Source organism: Eptatretus burgeri, chromosome 8 (assembly GCF_056783735.1).
Source record: "Eptatretus burgeri isolate ZD-2024b chromosome 8, Ebu_testis_v1, whole genome shotgun sequence".
NCBI classification, from domain to species: Eukaryota; Metazoa; Chordata; class Myxini; order Myxiniformes; family Myxinidae; genus Eptatretus; species Eptatretus burgeri.
Genome location: NC_140968.1, coordinates 102150416 through 102168306, shown reverse-complemented (window position 1 = coordinate 102168306; position 17891 = coordinate 102150416). Strand labels below are relative to the sequence as shown.

The 17891-nt window shown below is 37.8% G+C and overlaps 1 protein-coding gene across 2 annotated transcripts in view; it reads left to right on the top strand.

Moving 5' to 3' along the window:
• LOC147022441 (myosin-7-like) overlaps positions 1–17891 on the top strand; it is a 49183-nt gene that overhangs the window by 10424 nt on the left and 20868 nt on the right. For both annotated transcript variants that reach the window (XM_085893329.1, XM_085893328.1), the window contains exons 10-20: positions 125–223; positions 1711–1814; positions 2019–2157; positions 12569–12687; positions 12874–13023; positions 13107–13277; positions 13423–13602; positions 14215–14347; positions 16316–16383; positions 16539–16626; positions 16758–16875. In XM_085893329.1, coding sequence (XP_085749455.1) covers positions 125–223; positions 1711–1814; positions 2019–2157; positions 12569–12687; positions 12874–13023; positions 13107–13277; positions 13423–13602; positions 14215–14347; positions 16316–16383; positions 16539–16626; positions 16758–16875 — 1369 coding nt within the window. The remainder of the gene's footprint in view (positions 1–124; positions 224–1710; positions 1815–2018; positions 2158–12568; positions 12688–12873; positions 13024–13106; positions 13278–13422; positions 13603–14214; positions 14348–16315; positions 16384–16538; positions 16627–16757; positions 16876–17891) is intronic.

The window sequence follows — 17891 nt, the reverse complement described above, 5'->3', positions numbered from 1 at the left end:
GTAAAACACATCATTCAAGCCCATTTCATGTCAATGTTGCAAACATACATGGATGTTACTGCTACAAGCATGAAGTCATTTTAAACTGTCCAATTGAACACTGATTATTTTTGTCCAATTTCAGATTTACTGGAGAAGTCGAGAGTGATTTCTCAGCAACCGGGGGAGAGAAGTTATCACATATACTATCAGATTTTATCAGGGAAAAAACCAGAACTGCAGGGTGAGTGCTTTTAAGGCATCAATAGTTTAAATGCACAATACGAGGTCGATGGGATCATACAAGTAATTTAGTAAGTTCAAGCTGGACAATTATGACTATAATACAGAAACTAAATCGCCCCATAAACTACAGTGCATCTCTTCAAAGAAGACTCTTTTCTTCATCCTCTCGCTTTCATCATAAACCCTTGGCTACAAGTCTGACCATCACACCATTATGTGGTATCACCCTCTGACATTGCAGAATTGGCTGTTAAATGGATTCATGTAATTTACAGGAAACAGAAACCATCCAAAAAATTGGCCATATCAGTGAGTTTTGGCACTCGATCACTTGGAGATGTTCTACACTAAAGTTGCCGAAGCCTTTCGCTTTTATGTGTCAGAAACTGTTGAGAAGGATGTAACACGATCAAGTAAGGACAAAGATTAGAAAGCTAAAATTATGGGAAAAAACTTAAAAAAAAATACATAAAATGTCATAGCCCCTGTTGTTTTAGGAATTTTTCTGTATGGAGTTAAGGGCTAGCCCATATTTATGTGCAATTAAAATGGCCACCATCTTTTATCAGATCGCAAAATAAAGTGAGGGGCATGTGTATGCCATCATGAACTGTGCTTGTGCAAAGATTGAACAAAATTTGACCATGCATGTCTGAGAAATGGTTGGGGGCACATTTAAGTAACAATATGGCAACCATTCGGCCATCTTGGATATGATCTCGGAAGAAAATGACATGCAAATGTAAGCCAACATTCGTTATCTGTGTGCCAAGTTTAAACAACATCGGTAAGTGCATGTCCGAGAAATGGTTGAGAACGTGTTCAACATTGGGGTTTTTTTTAGAATTTGAATGGCCACCAGGTCAGCCATCTTGGATCTGATCTCGATAAAAAAATGACTTGCATTTGAAAGCCATCATGTGTTGGTTTTGTGTCAAATATGAATAAAATCAGTTTATACATGTCCGAAATATGGTTGCGGATGCACGCACGCATGGACACAAAAATCGAGACCAAATCAATAAGTCCCCATTTCGGACTAAATCCAGTGGGGGCTAATGAATACACAATACATGTATGCTTATCATAAATGTAAGGATGGTCTGACAAGATGGCACAGAGGTAGCGCCCTTGCCTTGTCGTCGTCTCGTCTGTGTTCGAGTCCTGGCCTGACTAAACTGTAGGAATGGTGTAGAAGTACTTCATTGACCGGGTGTCAATGAAATCAAAGGCATCATCACCAATAATGTATAACTTTCAAATAGGTTGCCATTTCGTTGAGCAGACTTTTCATAGTTGTCTCTGTTCCACCATCTTTATCTTCTTTGCTGCCATTTTGATTTTTATTACATGCAGAAAAGCAAGGTGTTGGTTACCTACGAAATAAACACCTTTTCAGGTGTTAACCTAAATAATGTCGGATAGAAATTTCCAAATGTCAAAATGGTGCTCATTATACAAATATGTTTGCCTTCTTTCAAACAGACATGTTGCTGGTGTCTACCAACCCCTACGATTTTCACTTCTGCTCCCAAGGAGCAGTCACAGTGGACAACCTGGACGATGGAGATGAGCTCATGGCAACAGATGTCAGTACTGAGTGTTGTCAGAAGAACTTTTACAATTTCCAATTGGACGAGTCTGCACTTGGCAGCAATCGGTTTTTATTTAGTTTCCACAGCAAAAGATACTTTGGCACTCATTATGTTCTATCTTTGAAAAAAAGTGTTGCAGTGCTTCCATTGGCATGCTCACAACATCCATAAGAACTCGTTTTATTTTCCCATTTCCAGCAAGCCATGGATGTACTTGGGTTCTTACCGGAAGAGAAGTATGGAACATACAAACTCACCGGAGCCATCATGCACTTTGGAAACATGAAGTTCAAACAGAAGCCCAGAGAGGAGCAAGCCGAGGCCGACGGCACGGAGAGTGAGTCAAACCAGCTGTGTTCTATAATATTTACAATCGCGCACTCATCATTACCCATCATATTTAAAAATCAGTCACTCATCATGACCCATCATATTTACAATCGCTCAATCATGACCCATCATATTTACAATCACTCATCATGACCCATCATATTTACAACCACTCTCATCATGACCCATCATATTTACAAATCACTCACTCATCATGACCCATCATATTTACAATCACTCTCATCATGACCCATCATATTTACAAATCACTCTCATCATGACCCATCATATTTACAATCACTCATCATGACCCATCCTATGTACAATCACTCAATCATGACCCATCATATTTACAATCACTCTCATCATGACCAATCATATTTACAATCACTCTCATCATGACCCATCATATTTAGAATTGCTCAATCATGACCCATCATATTTACAATCACTCTCATCATGACCCATCATATTTACAATTGCTCAATCATGATGCATCATATTTACAATCACTCTCATCATGACCCATCATATTTGCAATCGCTCAATCATGAGCCATCATATTTACAAACACTCTCATCATGACCAATCATATTTACAAATCACTCACTCATGACCCATCATATTTACAATCGCTCAATCATGACCCATCATATTTACAATCACTCTCATCATGAGCCATAATATTTACAAATCGCTCAATCATGACTCATCATATTTACAATCACTTTCATCATGACCCATCATATTTACAATCGCTCTCATCATGACCCATCATATTTACAATCACTCATGACCCATCATATTTACAAATCCCCCACTCATCCCTACCCATCATATTTACAAATCACTCATCATGACCCATCATATTTACAAATCACTCATCATGACCCATCATATTTACAAATCACTCATGACCCATCATATTTACAAATCCCCTACTCATCCCTACCCATCATATTTACAAATCACTCATGACCCATCATATTTACAAATCACTCATGACCCATCATATTTACAAACTCATCATGACCCATCATATTTGCAAATCACTCATCACGACCCATCATACTTACAATCACTCTCATCATGACCCATCATATTTACAAATCACTCATCATGACCCATCATATTTATAAATCACTTGCGCATCCCTACCCATCATATTTACAATCTCTCGAATCATGACCCAACATATTTACAAATCAATCATCATGACCCATCATATTTACAAATCACTTACTCATCCATACCCATCATATTTGCAAATCACTGATCATGACCCATCATACTTACAATCACTCTCATCATGACCCATCATATTTACAATCGCTCAATCATGATGCATCATATTTACAATCACTCTCATCATGACCCATCATATTTGCAATCGCTCAATCATGAGCCATCATATTTACAAACACTCTCATCATGACCAATCATATTTACAAATCACTCACTCATCATGACCCATCATATTTACAATCGCTCAATCATGACCCATCATATTTACAATCACTCATCATGATCCATCATATTTACAAATCACTCAATCATGACCCATCATATTTACAATCACTTTCATCATGACCCATCATATTTACAATCGCTCTCATCATGACCCATCATATTTACAATCACTCATGACCCATCATATTTACAAATCCCCTACTCATCCCTACCCATCATATTTACAAATCACTCATCATGACCCATCATATTTATAAATCACTTGCGCATCCCTACCCATCATATTTGCAAATCACTGATCATGACCCATCATACTGACAATCACTCTCATCATGACCCATCATATTTACAATCACTCATGACCCATCATATTTACAAATCACTCATCATGACCCATCATATTTACAAATCCCCTACTCATCCCTACCCATCATATTTACAATCACTCTCCTCACTCGCCATCATATTTACGAATCACTCAGCATGACCCATCATATTTACAAATCACGTACTCATCCATACCCATCATATTTACAAATCACTCATCATGACCCATCATACTTACAATCACTCTCATCATGACCCATCATATTTACAAATCACTCATGACCCATGATATTTATAAATCACTTGCGCATCCCTACCCATAATATTTACAATCTCTCTAATCATGACCCATCATATTTACAAATCGCTCATCATGACCCATCATATTTACAAATCACTCATCATGACCCATCATATTTACAATCGCTCAATCATGACGCATCATATTTACAATCACTCTCATCATGACCCATCATATTTGCAATCGCTCAATCATGACCCATCATATTTACAAACACTCTCATCATGACCAATCATATTTACAAACCACTCACTCATCATGACCCATCATATTTACAATCGCTCAATCATGACCCATCATATTTACAATCACTCTCATCATGAGCCATCATATTTACAATCACTTTCATCATGACCCATCATATTTACAATCGCTCAATCATGACCCATCATATTTACAATCACTCTCATCATGACCCATCATATTTACAATCACTCATCATGACCCATCATATGTACAAATCACTCATGACCCATCATATTTACAATCACTCTCATCATGAGCCATCATATTTACAAATCACTTACTCATCCCTACCCATCATCTTTACAATCACTCATCATGACCCATCATCTTTACAATTCACTTACGCATCGATACCCATCATATTTACAATCACTCTCCTCACTCGCCATCATATTTACGAATCACTCATCATGACCCATCATACTTACAATCACTCTCATCATGACCCATCATATTTACAAATCACTCATGACCCATGATATTTATAAATCACTTGCGCATTCCTACCCATCATATTTACAATCTCTCTAATCATGACCCATCATATTTACAAATTGCTCATCATGACCCATCATATTTACAAATCACTCATCATGACCCATCATATTTACAAATCACTCATCATGGCCCATCATATTTACAAATCACTCATCATGACCCATCATATTTACAAATCCCCCACTCATCCCTACCCATCATATTTACAAATCACTCATGACCCATCATATTTACAAATCACTCATCATGACCCATCATACTTACAAATAACTCAACTCATCATGACCCATCATATTTACAAATCACTCATCATGACCCATCATATTTACAAATCACTCAACTCATCACTACCATAACTGGAGAGTTCATGGAACACATTACCCCAAGCAGTCTTTAGAAAAAGGATCAAGGAAGGGTCTTTTCAACTCTAGTTTTCTATTTCTGAGCATGATCTATGTTTCCTTCGAGCCACCATTTTGTCTGAATCTCTATATTCCCCAACACAGAGATTGGGCGGCAAATTGAAATGATATAAAATGGCATCATATTTAGTCCAAGTATTGCTAATCCGAAGGTTTTTGGCGGTGACGACAAGGCGATTTGTGTTCTGCAGTGTTCAGGTATGCAATTAAATTGAGAGAAAATAAAAGGTTTTAAAGGTTGGAGAAAACAAACAAACAAACAAACAAACAATTGAGTCGGAGGTTCACCACCGATGATGCACCGTCCTTTGCACCACCATATCGAACACATTACATTAATTATAATTAATGCTTGTTTTTTTGGTTCTTTATGATGTCCTTAAAAACAGTAAGTTTCCTGTTTGGAATTATTTTCAATTTTGTTTGACTCCCAGACAGGGAAACAAAGCAAAACAATTATCTTAACTAGCAGAGTACCCGCCCGATGGGCGATGTTGTTCCGAACATGCAACACGTTCTTCTGATGCATACCTTGATTGGGGTGGTGTGTAGGCAAATGATAGGTCTGTGTCAGCAAAAAAAAAAAAAAAAAAACACCCATGAAGTTATGTGCATAAAGCAAAAACATACCCACTGCTTGTAATTCAAAACACCTAACTGCACTGGAAAACGTGGGGACAGGAATACTGGGGTGTAAATGGTGGGGACTTGCCATTCCCTCCCCCATCTGGAGGCGGTGCTAAATGATACACATTTACATCGAAAATTTGCATCCTTCCACCTCCCCCAAGACCACTGGCAAAGATAAATACACCCCGATACATAAATTGGGGCCATGCTGATTCTATGTTGCAAGTTTGGATGGAATCGGCCCACAACAACTGTAGGAGTAGCACGACAAACAAACAAACACACAAACACCGGTCCATGAATTATAGTAAGGATAAGGGAAGAAAGGGGTAAGTGAATGTGAATTTAACGTTCTGCTTTATTTCCTTTTAACATTGATTGTTCTTAACAAACGGGAACAGGAACAACGCAGGCATGATAGTAATATGACCTTCTCATGCGCCAATGTTCATTGTGTATATTTGTGTAACGTTGTTAAGAACAGGAAGAAATGGGGAGGGGAGGACAGAGAGTTGGGAGTAAGTGTGCATGGAGTTGGAAGATGGAGATTGAGATGTTGGGGAGGGGGGAGGTTGGGGGTTGAGGACTTGAGGTTGGAAGGAGGATTGAGTACTTGGGGTTTGGGGGCAGTTGAGAACTTGAAGAGGAAAGGAGGAGGGGGTGACAGAGTTGATTTTGGTGGTTGGGGGGGGGGTTGAGCGGGGACAGAGTTGAGATCAAGCAGTTTGAGGCTTTTGAAGGGGTGGGGTGGGGGGGGGGAGTTGAGGACATTGGGTTGGTTGGGGTTTTGAGGATTTCAAGAAAGGGAAAGGGGAGCAAACAGTTTGGGTGTGGTGTTGGGGGGGGGAGGGCAGAGAGAAGTCAGAGTTGGGAAGGGGGATTAAGGACATGGGGTTGTTTGTGGATGTGGGGGAGGAGGGGGTTGGGGGACCTGAAGTCACATTTTACATAATGCAGAATTTCCATGGGTCCGTGGTAGCCCCATTGTGTCTTTTGGGTCTGTCGGATCTTTTGGTTCCTCGAGGTATTTTGGGTTCTCCAGGTATTTTAGGTCCTTGAGGTATTTTGGATGCCCTGGGACTTTTGGGTCTTCAGGGTCTTTTGGGTCCTCTGGATTTTTTGGGTGTCTGGGGTCCCTGGAGTCTTTTGTGTCCTCCGGGTCTTTTGGGTCCTCTGGGACCTTTGGATATTTTAGGTCTTCAGAGTCCTTTGGGTCTTTGTGGTACTTGGGGTCTTTTGGGTGTTTTGGTTACTTTGAGTCTTTTGTGTCTTCAGGTTCTTATGATTCCCTGGGTCTTTTGGGTCCTCTGGATCTTTTGGATCCTTTGGGTATTTTAGGTCTTCGAGGTCATTTCGGTACTCAAGTTCTTTTTGGTGTTTTGGTTCCTCAGGGTCTTTTGGGTCCTCGGAGTCTTTTGTGTCTTTGGGGTCTTTTCCTTCTTTTGGGTCTTCGGGGTATTTTCGGTCTTTGGAGCATTTTGGGGTCTTTTGGGTATTTATAGATCTTCAGGGTATTTTAGGTCTTCGGGGTCTTATTTTAGGTATTTTTGGTCTTTCGGATCTTCAAGGGTTTCCAGGGTATTCTGGGTCTTTCAGGTGTTTTCAGTGTTTTGGGTACTCGTGGTCTTTTAGGTCCTTGGGGCCGTTTGGGTCCTCGGGGTCATTTAGGTTCTCAGGGTCGTTTGGGTTCTCGGGGTCGTTTATGTCTTTTGGGTCCTCGAGTGGGGAGGAGGTCTTTTGGGTCCTCTGCGCACTTCAGGTGAAGTACTTCAGGTTATAATTGTGGGTGAGGTCAGGTCAGCTGTCCAACCAATGGGTGAAGAGCAGATATACAAACATACATACATAATCACATACAGTTGCTCCATTATATATAGATTCTCTCTGTGCATGTGTGATTGGGCCGAATTCAGAAACAAAGTACTGCAAAACAGTAATTTTCGTCAACAGTATTTCTCGTCTTTAGTAATAATAACAGTGTTTATCGTCTCTATACTAATAATAACAGTTTTTATCGTCTCGAGTAATAATGACGGTATTTATTGTCTCTCGTAATAAGAAGTGTTTATCATCTCTCGTGATAATAACAGTATTTATCATTTCCAGTAATAATAACAGCATTTATCGTCTCTAGTAACAATAACGGTATTTATCGTCTCGTAGTAGTAACGGTATTTATCGTCTTTAGTAATAATAATGGTATTTATCGTCTTTAGTAATATAATGGTATTTATCATCTCCAGTAATAATAACGGTATTTATCGTCTCTTATAACAATAACAGTATTTATTGTCTCATAGTAGTAACAGCATTTATCGTCTTTACTAATAATAATGGTATTTATCGTCTTTGGTAATAATAATGGTATTTATCGTCTTTGGTAATAATAATGGTATTTATCATTTCCAGTAATAATAACGGCATTTATCGTCTCTTGTAACAATAACGGTATTTATCGGCTCGTAGGAGTAACGGCATTTATCGTCTTTAGTAATAATAATGGTATTTATCATGTCCAGTAATAATAACAGTATTTATAATGTCCAGTAATAATAACGGTTTTATCGTCTCTTGTAACAATAACGGTATTTATCGTCTCGTAGTAGTAACGGTATTTATCGTCTCTAGTAATCATAAGTGTTTATCGTCTCCAGTAATAATAACAGTATTTATCGTGTCTAATAATCATAAGTGTTCATCGTCTCGAGTCATAATAACAGTATTTATCATCTCGAGTAATAATCACAGTATTTATCGTCTCGAGTAATAATAACAGTATTTATCGTCTCTCGTGATAACAGTATTTATCGTCTCTAGTAATAATAAGTTAATTGTCTGTAGTAATAATAAGTGTTTATCATCTCGAGTAATAATAACAGTATTTATCGTCTCTAGTAATAATAAGTTTATTGTCTGTAGTAATTATAAGTGTTTATCATCTCGAGTAATAATAACAGTATTTATTGTCTCTCGTGATAATAACAGTATTTATCATCTCTAGTCAGAATAAGTTTATTGTCTGTAGTTATAATAAGTGTTTATCATCTCGAGTAATAATAACAGGATTTATCGTCTCGCAATAATCACAGTATTTATCTTCTCTTGTGATAATAACAGTTTTTATCGTCTCGAGTAATAATAGGTGTTTATAATCTCGAGTAATAATAACAGTATTTATCGTCTCTAGGAATAATAAGTGTTTATCATCTCTTGTAATAATAACAGTATTTATAGTCTCTCGTAATGATAAGTTTATTGGCTGTAGTAATAATAAGTGTTTATCATCTCTTGTAATAAAAAGAGTATTTATCGTCTCTTGTGATAATAACAGCATTTATCGTCTTGAGTAATAATAAGTTTATTGTCTGTAGTGATAATAAGTGTTTATCATCTCGAGTAATAATAAGTTTATTGTCTGAAGTAATAATAAGTGTTTATCATCTCTAGTAATAAAAAGAGTATTTATCGTCTCTTGTGATAATAACAGTATTTATCCTCTCGAGTAATAATAATTTTATTGTCTGTAGTAATAATAAGTGTTTATCATCTCTTGTAATAAAAAGAGTATTTATCGTCTCTTGTGATAACAACAGTATTTATCGTCTCGAGTAATAATAAGTGTTTATCATCTCGAGTAATAATAACAGTATTTATCGTCTCTAGTAATACTAATTGTTTATCATCTCGAGTAATAATAATAGTATTTATTGTCTCTCATAATAATCACAGTATTTATCATCTCTCCTGATAATAAGTTGATCGTCTCTCATAATAATAAGTGTTTATCATCTCTCGGAATAATAACAGTATTTATCGTCTCTCGTAATAATAAGTGTTTATCATCTCTCGTAATAATAAGTTTATTGTCTGTAGTAATAATAAGTGTTTATCATCTCGAGTAATAAAAGGAGTATTTATCATCTCTTGTGATAATAACAGTATTTATCGTCTCTCATAATAATAAGTGTTTATCATCTCTCGTAATAATAACAGTATTTATCGTCTCTAGAAATAATAATTGTTTATCATCTCGAGTAATAATAATAGTATTTATCGTCTCTCATAATAATCACAGTATTTATAATCTCTCCTGATAATAAGTTGATCGTCTCTCATAATAATAAGTGTTTATCATCTCTTGTAATAATAACAGTATTTATAATCTCTCGTAATAATAAGTTTATTGTCTGTAGTAATAATAAGTGTTTATCATCTCTTGTAATAAAAAGAGTATTTATCGTCTCTTGTGATAATAATAGTATTTATCGTCTCGAGTAATAATAACAGTATTTATCGTCTCTAGTAATAATAATTGTTTATCATCTCGAGTAATAATAATAGGATTTATCGTTTCTCATAATAATCACAGTATTCATCATCTCTCCTGATAATAAGTTGATCGTCTCTCATAATAATAAGTGTTTATCATCTCTTGTAATAATAACAGTATTTATCGTCTCGTGTAATAATAAGTTCATTGTCTGTTGTTATAATTAGTGTTTATCATCTCGAGTAATAATAAGTTTATTGTCTGTAGTAATAATAAGTGTTTATCATCTCTTGTAATAAAAAAGAGTATTTATCGTCTCTTGTTATAATAACAGTATTTATCGTCTCGAGTAATAATAAGTTCATTGTCTGTAGTAATAATTAGTGTTTATCATCTCGAGTAATAATAAGTTTATTGTCTGTAGTAATAATAAGTGTGTATCATCTCTAGTAATAAAAAGAGTATTTATCGTCTCTTTTGATAATAACAGTATTTATCGTCTCTCATAATAATAAGTGTTTATCATCTCTCGTAATTATAACAATATTTATCGTCTCTAGTAATAATAAGTTTATTGTCTGTAGTAATAATAAGTGTTTATCATCTCGAGTAATAAAAAGAGTATTTATCGTCTCTTGTGATAATAACAGTATTTATCGTCTCGAGTAATAAGAAGTGTTTATCATCTCTCATAATAATAACAGTATTTATCGTCTCTAGTAATAATAAGTTTATTGTCTGTAGTAATAATAAGTGTTTATCATCTCGAGTAATAATAAGTTTATTCTCTGTAGTAATAATAAGTGTTTATCATCTCTAGTAATAAAAAGAGTATTTATCGTCTCTTTTGATAATAACAGTATTTATCGTCTCTCATAATAATAAGTGTTTATCATCTCTCGTAATTATAACAATATTTATCGTCTCTAGTAATAATAAGTTTATTGTCTGTAGTAATAATAAGTGTTTATCATCTCGAGTAATAAAAAGAGTATTTATCGTCTCTTGTGATAATAACAGTATTTATCGTCTCGAGTAATAAGAAGTGTTTATCATCTCGAGTAATAATCACAGTATTTATCGTCTCTAGTAATAATAATTGTTTATCATCTCGAGTAATAATAATAGTATTTATCGTCTCTCATAATAATAAGTGTTTATCATCTCACGTAATAATAACAGTATTTATCGTCTCTAGTAACAATAAGTTTATTGTCTGTAGTAATAATAAGTGTTTATCATCTCATGTAATAATAAGTTTATTGTCTGTAGTAATAATAAGTGTTTATCATCTCTTGTAATAAAAAGAGTATTTATCGTCTCTTGTGATAATAATAGTATTTATCGTCTCGAGTAATAATAACAGTATTTATCGTCTCTAGTAATAATAATTGTTTATCATCTCGAGTAATAATAATAGGATTTATCGTTTCTCATAATAATCACAGTATTTATCATCTCTCCTGATAATAAGTTGATCGTCTCATAATAATAAGTGTTTATCATCTCGAGCAATAATAACAGAATTTATCATCTCTCATAATAATAATGGTATTTATCATCTCTAGTAATAACAACGGTACTTATTATCTCTAGTAATAATCACAGTGTTTATTGTCTCTTGTAATAATCACAGTGGTTATTGTGTCTCGTTCTCATCACAGTATTTATTATCTCTAGTAACAATCACAGTATTTATCGTCTCTCGTAATAATAAGTATATTGTCTGGAGTAATAATAAGTGTTTATCATCTCAAGTAATAATAACAGTATTTATTATCTCTTGTAACAATCACACTATTTTTCGTCTCTCGTGATAATAACAGTGTTTATCATTTCGAGCAATAAAAAGAGTATTTATCGTCTCTCATCATAATAACAGTACTTATCGTCACTTTCTCATGACTGCTTGGACATCGTAAAATAGTTCAAATGCATCTCATTAATGTGAAATTAATACGTCAGTAATGAGTGCATGTGGAATATTTCAGGAGGTCCTAATTGAAAGCTCGTGAACCTTTTGATCCAGTACCTTGAATCATTTCAGGAAGTAACATTTGCGCTCATTATGTCCTCACCATACAGCTTCACCATCATGCTCATCATGTCCTCTGTGCATGCCCATTCCCTCTGCATGTAATTTATTTAACTCATTCACTGATATCTCAATGTTTATCTGCGATTTTCTTTCTGACAAACTATTTCACAGAGCAACCACATTTGCATTCCATGTTCTTGTGTTTGTATGCCACAGACTCTGACAAAGTGGCGTACCTGATGGGCGTGAACACTTCTGACCTTGTTAAGGGGCTCCTTCACCCCAGGGTAAAAGTTGGAAACGAATATGTTACAAAGGGGCAGACTGTTGAACAGGTACATTTCAAATGCCTATGTTGGCGTTAACTTGACAATCCGTGATCTTTCTTAGTCCAGTAGTTTGTGTGATTTTAAGCAGTGTTGATGTTACCCGAAAGGAAATATCTCATCCGATTTCGAGCAGATGTTATGCAAAATCATAGGGACATTTTTGGACAGGTATAATTACAGTTTGTGCTGTAGGTCAACTATTCCGTGGGTGCTTTGGCGAAGGCTGTCTACGATCGTATGTTCAAGTGGCTCGTCATTCGCATCAACAAGACATTGGAAACCAAACTGCCCAGGCAGTTCTTCATCGGTGTCTTGGACATCGCTGGGTTTGAGATTTTCGATGTGAGTGCGTTTGCAGTTCGACATCCCTTATTTGGATTGTGTTTTTCCATTTGGGGGAAATATCCTGAAATTCTCTTCCTCAGTTAAACAGCTTTGAACAGCTCTGCATAAACTTCACCAACGAGAAACTGCAACAGTTTTTCAACCATCACATGTTTGTGCTGGAACAAGAAGAGTACAAGAGGGAAGGAATCGACTGGGTGTTCATTGACTTTGGCCTGGACCTGCAGGCCTGCATCGACCTCATTGAGAAGGTGAGCAATTTGTTTTCATGATTGTGGATATCGTACTGTGTCATTTTCGGTGTTAGTTAGAAAAGTCTTTGGAGGTTATAGATTTTACTTAAACGATACAGATACACGTCAAGATAATCCAAGTCATCTTTGTCTTGTCTTTCAGCCAATGGGCATAATGTCCATCCTGGAGGAGGAATGTATGTTTCCAAAGGCCTCGGACATGAGCTTCAAAGCCAAACTGTACGATAACCACCTTGGGAAGTCTCAAAACTTCCAGAAACCAAGGATAGACAAGAAGAGGAAATACGAGGCACACTTCGAGCTCGTGCACTACGCAGGAGTCGTAAGCTATTCCTGAAGAACATGTATAAGTTATCAGCCATGACACCATACAAGGGATGATTTTGTATTATGGAGTAGCAAATACAATGCCAGACCCTCCAATATGAGCAGTAAACAAGCATGTGGAGATATCTGAGGGGCGTGGGACCCCATGCCACACCCCCTTTAAAAATGTTTACATTCACCTAATCCATCCATTGGGACCCATACTCTGTACAGAACATTGGTGCTGCTGAAGCAGTCTCATAGGCTATTGGGCACAATCCTGGATCGGTCGCCACTCCGACACAGGATACTCAAATGGCTCAATCATCCCAGAAAGCTGGTACTCATTTTGTCGACCTCGTAAAGATGACAGGCTGAGTCAACCCCACCTGGTATTAATTCAACAGCCAAGCAGGATTTGAACTTAGCACCTTAGGATCCAAAGCCCACCACTCTAAACATTCACCTAAAACAAAGTAATACACAGCTTGAAGGAAGCAGGTACAACACTGACTATCCACAATAACAGCACCCAATGCTGAAAGTGTTGTGTTCGGTTGTGTTGCAAAACTTACCTGGTCTAACATGGTTGTGCATGCTTTTTTCATCCTTGTTCTTCCTTGACCAGGTTCCCTACAACATACTCGGCTGGCTAACCAAGAATAAAGACCCTCTGAACGAGACTGTTGTCGGTCTCTTCCAGAAGGCCTCCGTAAAAATCTTGGGTGCTATCTTTGAGAATTATGTTAGTTCAGACATGGGTGAGCGATGCCAACGATGTGCGAAATTGGTTTTAAATACTCTGGTAGCTGCATCATCAACTTCTTTGCTCTCATGCATTTCCTTTTTGTCTGCTGCCTGTATTTTTTTCTATGTTGTGAATTTGTACATTCTCATGGAGCACGTATTCTACGGGTATCACAAAAAATAGGAAAATGACCCCGGTTCATTCATTCACGTGCAACATGTGGTTGCTGGTTTGCTTCATTGCTTGAAGCACAGCTGTGCCACGAATACAGTGTCCCCTGCAGGTTGGGCAGGAATTTGTAATTTGTTCAGGGTGCTCGCAATAACTCACCTGCTCTGAGTGAAAGATACCGTGGGATCCTTAACGTCTATCAACTAATGCCAGCAGACGGAGCAGATGGGACACCTGGCTTAGCGTCCGTCCGAAGTGTGGTCAGTGCACTTTGCGATGCAATGTACTGCCTGCGAAGCACCAATTCCAACATTTTATAATCGGTTCAGGAATCGAACCAAGACTAGACAGGTTAAAAGGAAGTGTGCTACGAAGAGCTCACATCTTCACCACCTTTTTGGGACACAGCACAGGTTAAAGGAATCAAATGGATTCTTGCAGTTTTATGCCACCTGTGTGTGAGGTTTAGGCCTCTCTTTTTTCATTTATAAATGAAAAGGGAATTAGAAGCTTATCCATTTGTGGTCCATGTCATGTTACGGAAGAAAGATCTGAAACGTCTGAGTCAATGGACCTATCCTTATTGAGGGCACGACATGTTTATGACAATGAATTCTGGGGGGGGGGGGGATTTGATCCACCATCATGGTTTCCAGTGATGTCGACAGTTACTCTTTGATTACATTCCTGAAGTAAGCTGCTGCCTATCAAACCCGTTACGATAACCAAGAAAACTCCCACATTGCATATTTATCTGTTATACCAACCAATCATATGAGGCAGATCGGTGAACTCGACTCAAAGAGTAAACATCGGCATCACACAGCATTCACTGTTTAACTCCACATTCAACTTTGGCCATAAATAACATCATTGCCCACAAATCAGGAATATTTAGAACATTGGTCCCCAACCTGTGGCCCGCGGGCCGCATGCGGCCCATGGAGCCCTATACTGCGGCCCGCGAGGACTTTCCAATCAAAACACATTTCCATGTAGCAATTTTAAAGGGGTTTACACAATGCCACTGCCGGCCGGCGCCGTGACCTGAAAAGCCTTACACAATGCCGCTGCCGGCCACTGCCGCTTACCGCCGGGAGGAATCAAATCTATTTGCATCAATAAATCTCAATAAAATGAATCAATTTTTTTTCTGGCTCCCAACATCCTTGGGAGTAGTGTATGCAGCCCGTGGGATCAAAAGGTTGGGGACCACTGATTTAGAAGGTATTTCTGTTAAAAGAGAATTTTACAAGAATGGAGCAAACGTGGATGTCACCAAAACACCAAAATTGACATTTGGTGGAAATAGCGCCATCTTTGGTGATAGCCTGTATTACAAATCATCTTCCTTTATCTTACGATTTGGAGTATGATATGTTTGTTGTGATCAATAAAATTTCTTTCAAAAATGAGAAAAAATTTAAAGTGCATTTTCAAGACTGTGCCGCAGCCCATTGCTCACCGAAGGCGGACCGAGAAGGGGACTCCCGCCCGGAGGGTGGGGGTGCCCGCTAGTCATAGTAACTCCTTACAAACGTTATTATTGACAATAAGTCAATTATATTTTTGGGAAACTATGTCTCAGCATCCCTCGAATCCACTAACAAATATGCAAGAGCTTTCTGCCGGCATTCTGCGATGGTGTGCTCTTGTCGCAAAACAGAAATTGCCACGTTTCCTTTTGTAATACTCTCACAAGTTGTGCATTAGGAGCCTTTGATATTAATTTTGCAGAGCTATTAAGGCTCCAAATTACTTTGATTTGAAAGAAGTTATACAATTCTTAATGCCTCCTATTCTACTACAGAACCAAAAGCCGGAGAGAAGAGGAAAAAGAAGGGTGCTTCCTTTCAGACGGTATCTTCATTGCACAGGGTAAATGAAGAGTCCAAACACTTTTGAAAATGTACATAACATGGAACACTGATTAAACTCTTATATTCGAAAATAGATGAAACTTTTATGCTGGCTTGCACACACATTCTAACTCTTGTTTTTGACAATCATCATGGACTTCATACCTACCGCAGGAAAACCTGAACAAGCTGATGTCCACCTTGAGATCGACTTCTCCTCACTTCGTTCGCTGCATCATTCCGAACGAAACCAAAACCCCTGGTCAGTGACAAAACAAAAAAGTCAATTGGGTAACACCGACAACGTTTGGCAATGGGTGATCGATCAGTTGAGGATGAGATATAATGGAACAGCATTTCACTTGAAATCACCTGTCCTGCGAATTCCAACAGGTGCCATGGACGCTTTTCTCGTTATGCACCAGCTCCGTTGCAATGGTGTCCTGGAGGGAATCCGCATCTGCAGAAAAGGTTTCCCCAACCGTGTATTCTACGCAGATTTCAAACAGAGGTTTGAGATCACCTTCTTCTTTTTCGTATACGTGGTCGAGGCTCGTGGAAGAGCTCGAGCAGAATGGAATGGAACAAAATGGAAAGGGGGAAACACCAACAGGAGAGTAGAAAAGTGAGAGTGAGATCAAGGGGAGGGCTATAAGGACATGTAGGGGTGAAAAAGCTGAATGAAACACAGCAAGAAGAGGAAGGGGAAAGTGGGGATGAAACAGAAAAGGAACAAAACAACCGACAACTAACAAAAGAAAAGAGGTGATGAGGGGGGGGGGGCGAGGGGGAAATCACAATAACATGGAAAAAGGGAGTGCTCGGGAATGGGGTCATTCAGTGTAGAAAAGATGATGAGTATGAATGGGGATGATCTGAAGTAGTGATGAACAGCTGGCTTTAAACTTTGGAGGGAAGAATGGGAGTGAACAGGCTGGGGAAGTTGGTTATACAGGTGAGAGAAAAGATGAACAAATGAGTGGAGGTGAGCAGTGAGCCTGGATTTTGGGACTTTAACAAAAAGAGGATGACTGGTAGACCATGTGCACCATTCAGAAACCTTGGAGGGACAGAGCCAGGACAGGGCAGAGGGTGTAAGACCAAAAAGGAGGCGGTAGAATACAGAGAGGCCACCGACCTGTGTGTGATGTGAAAGTAACAGGACGAGACCCTCAGATTCATCACAACATACAGGGAGACTTTTTACATATAATCGAGAACCCTAAATCATTCCCATACACTAAAAACGATATCAGTTGGGAACATAATGTTTTGCGCAAATGTAGCCTAATGTTACAGAAAGACAGCACATGATCCTGGGAATCATCAGGTATCAAGTGATTTATCACGTGACCTGGTTATGACATTTAATGTTTTTCACTCATTCACACCATCACACTCACTGTGGAAGAGCGCGTGTTTCTCGTCGAACATTACATCAAGAATGCATCCTTTCGGAAATGTCAACTTGCATTTAAAAGTCGTTTTGGTGGTCGTACGGAACCTTCAAAATCAGTGACATTACAT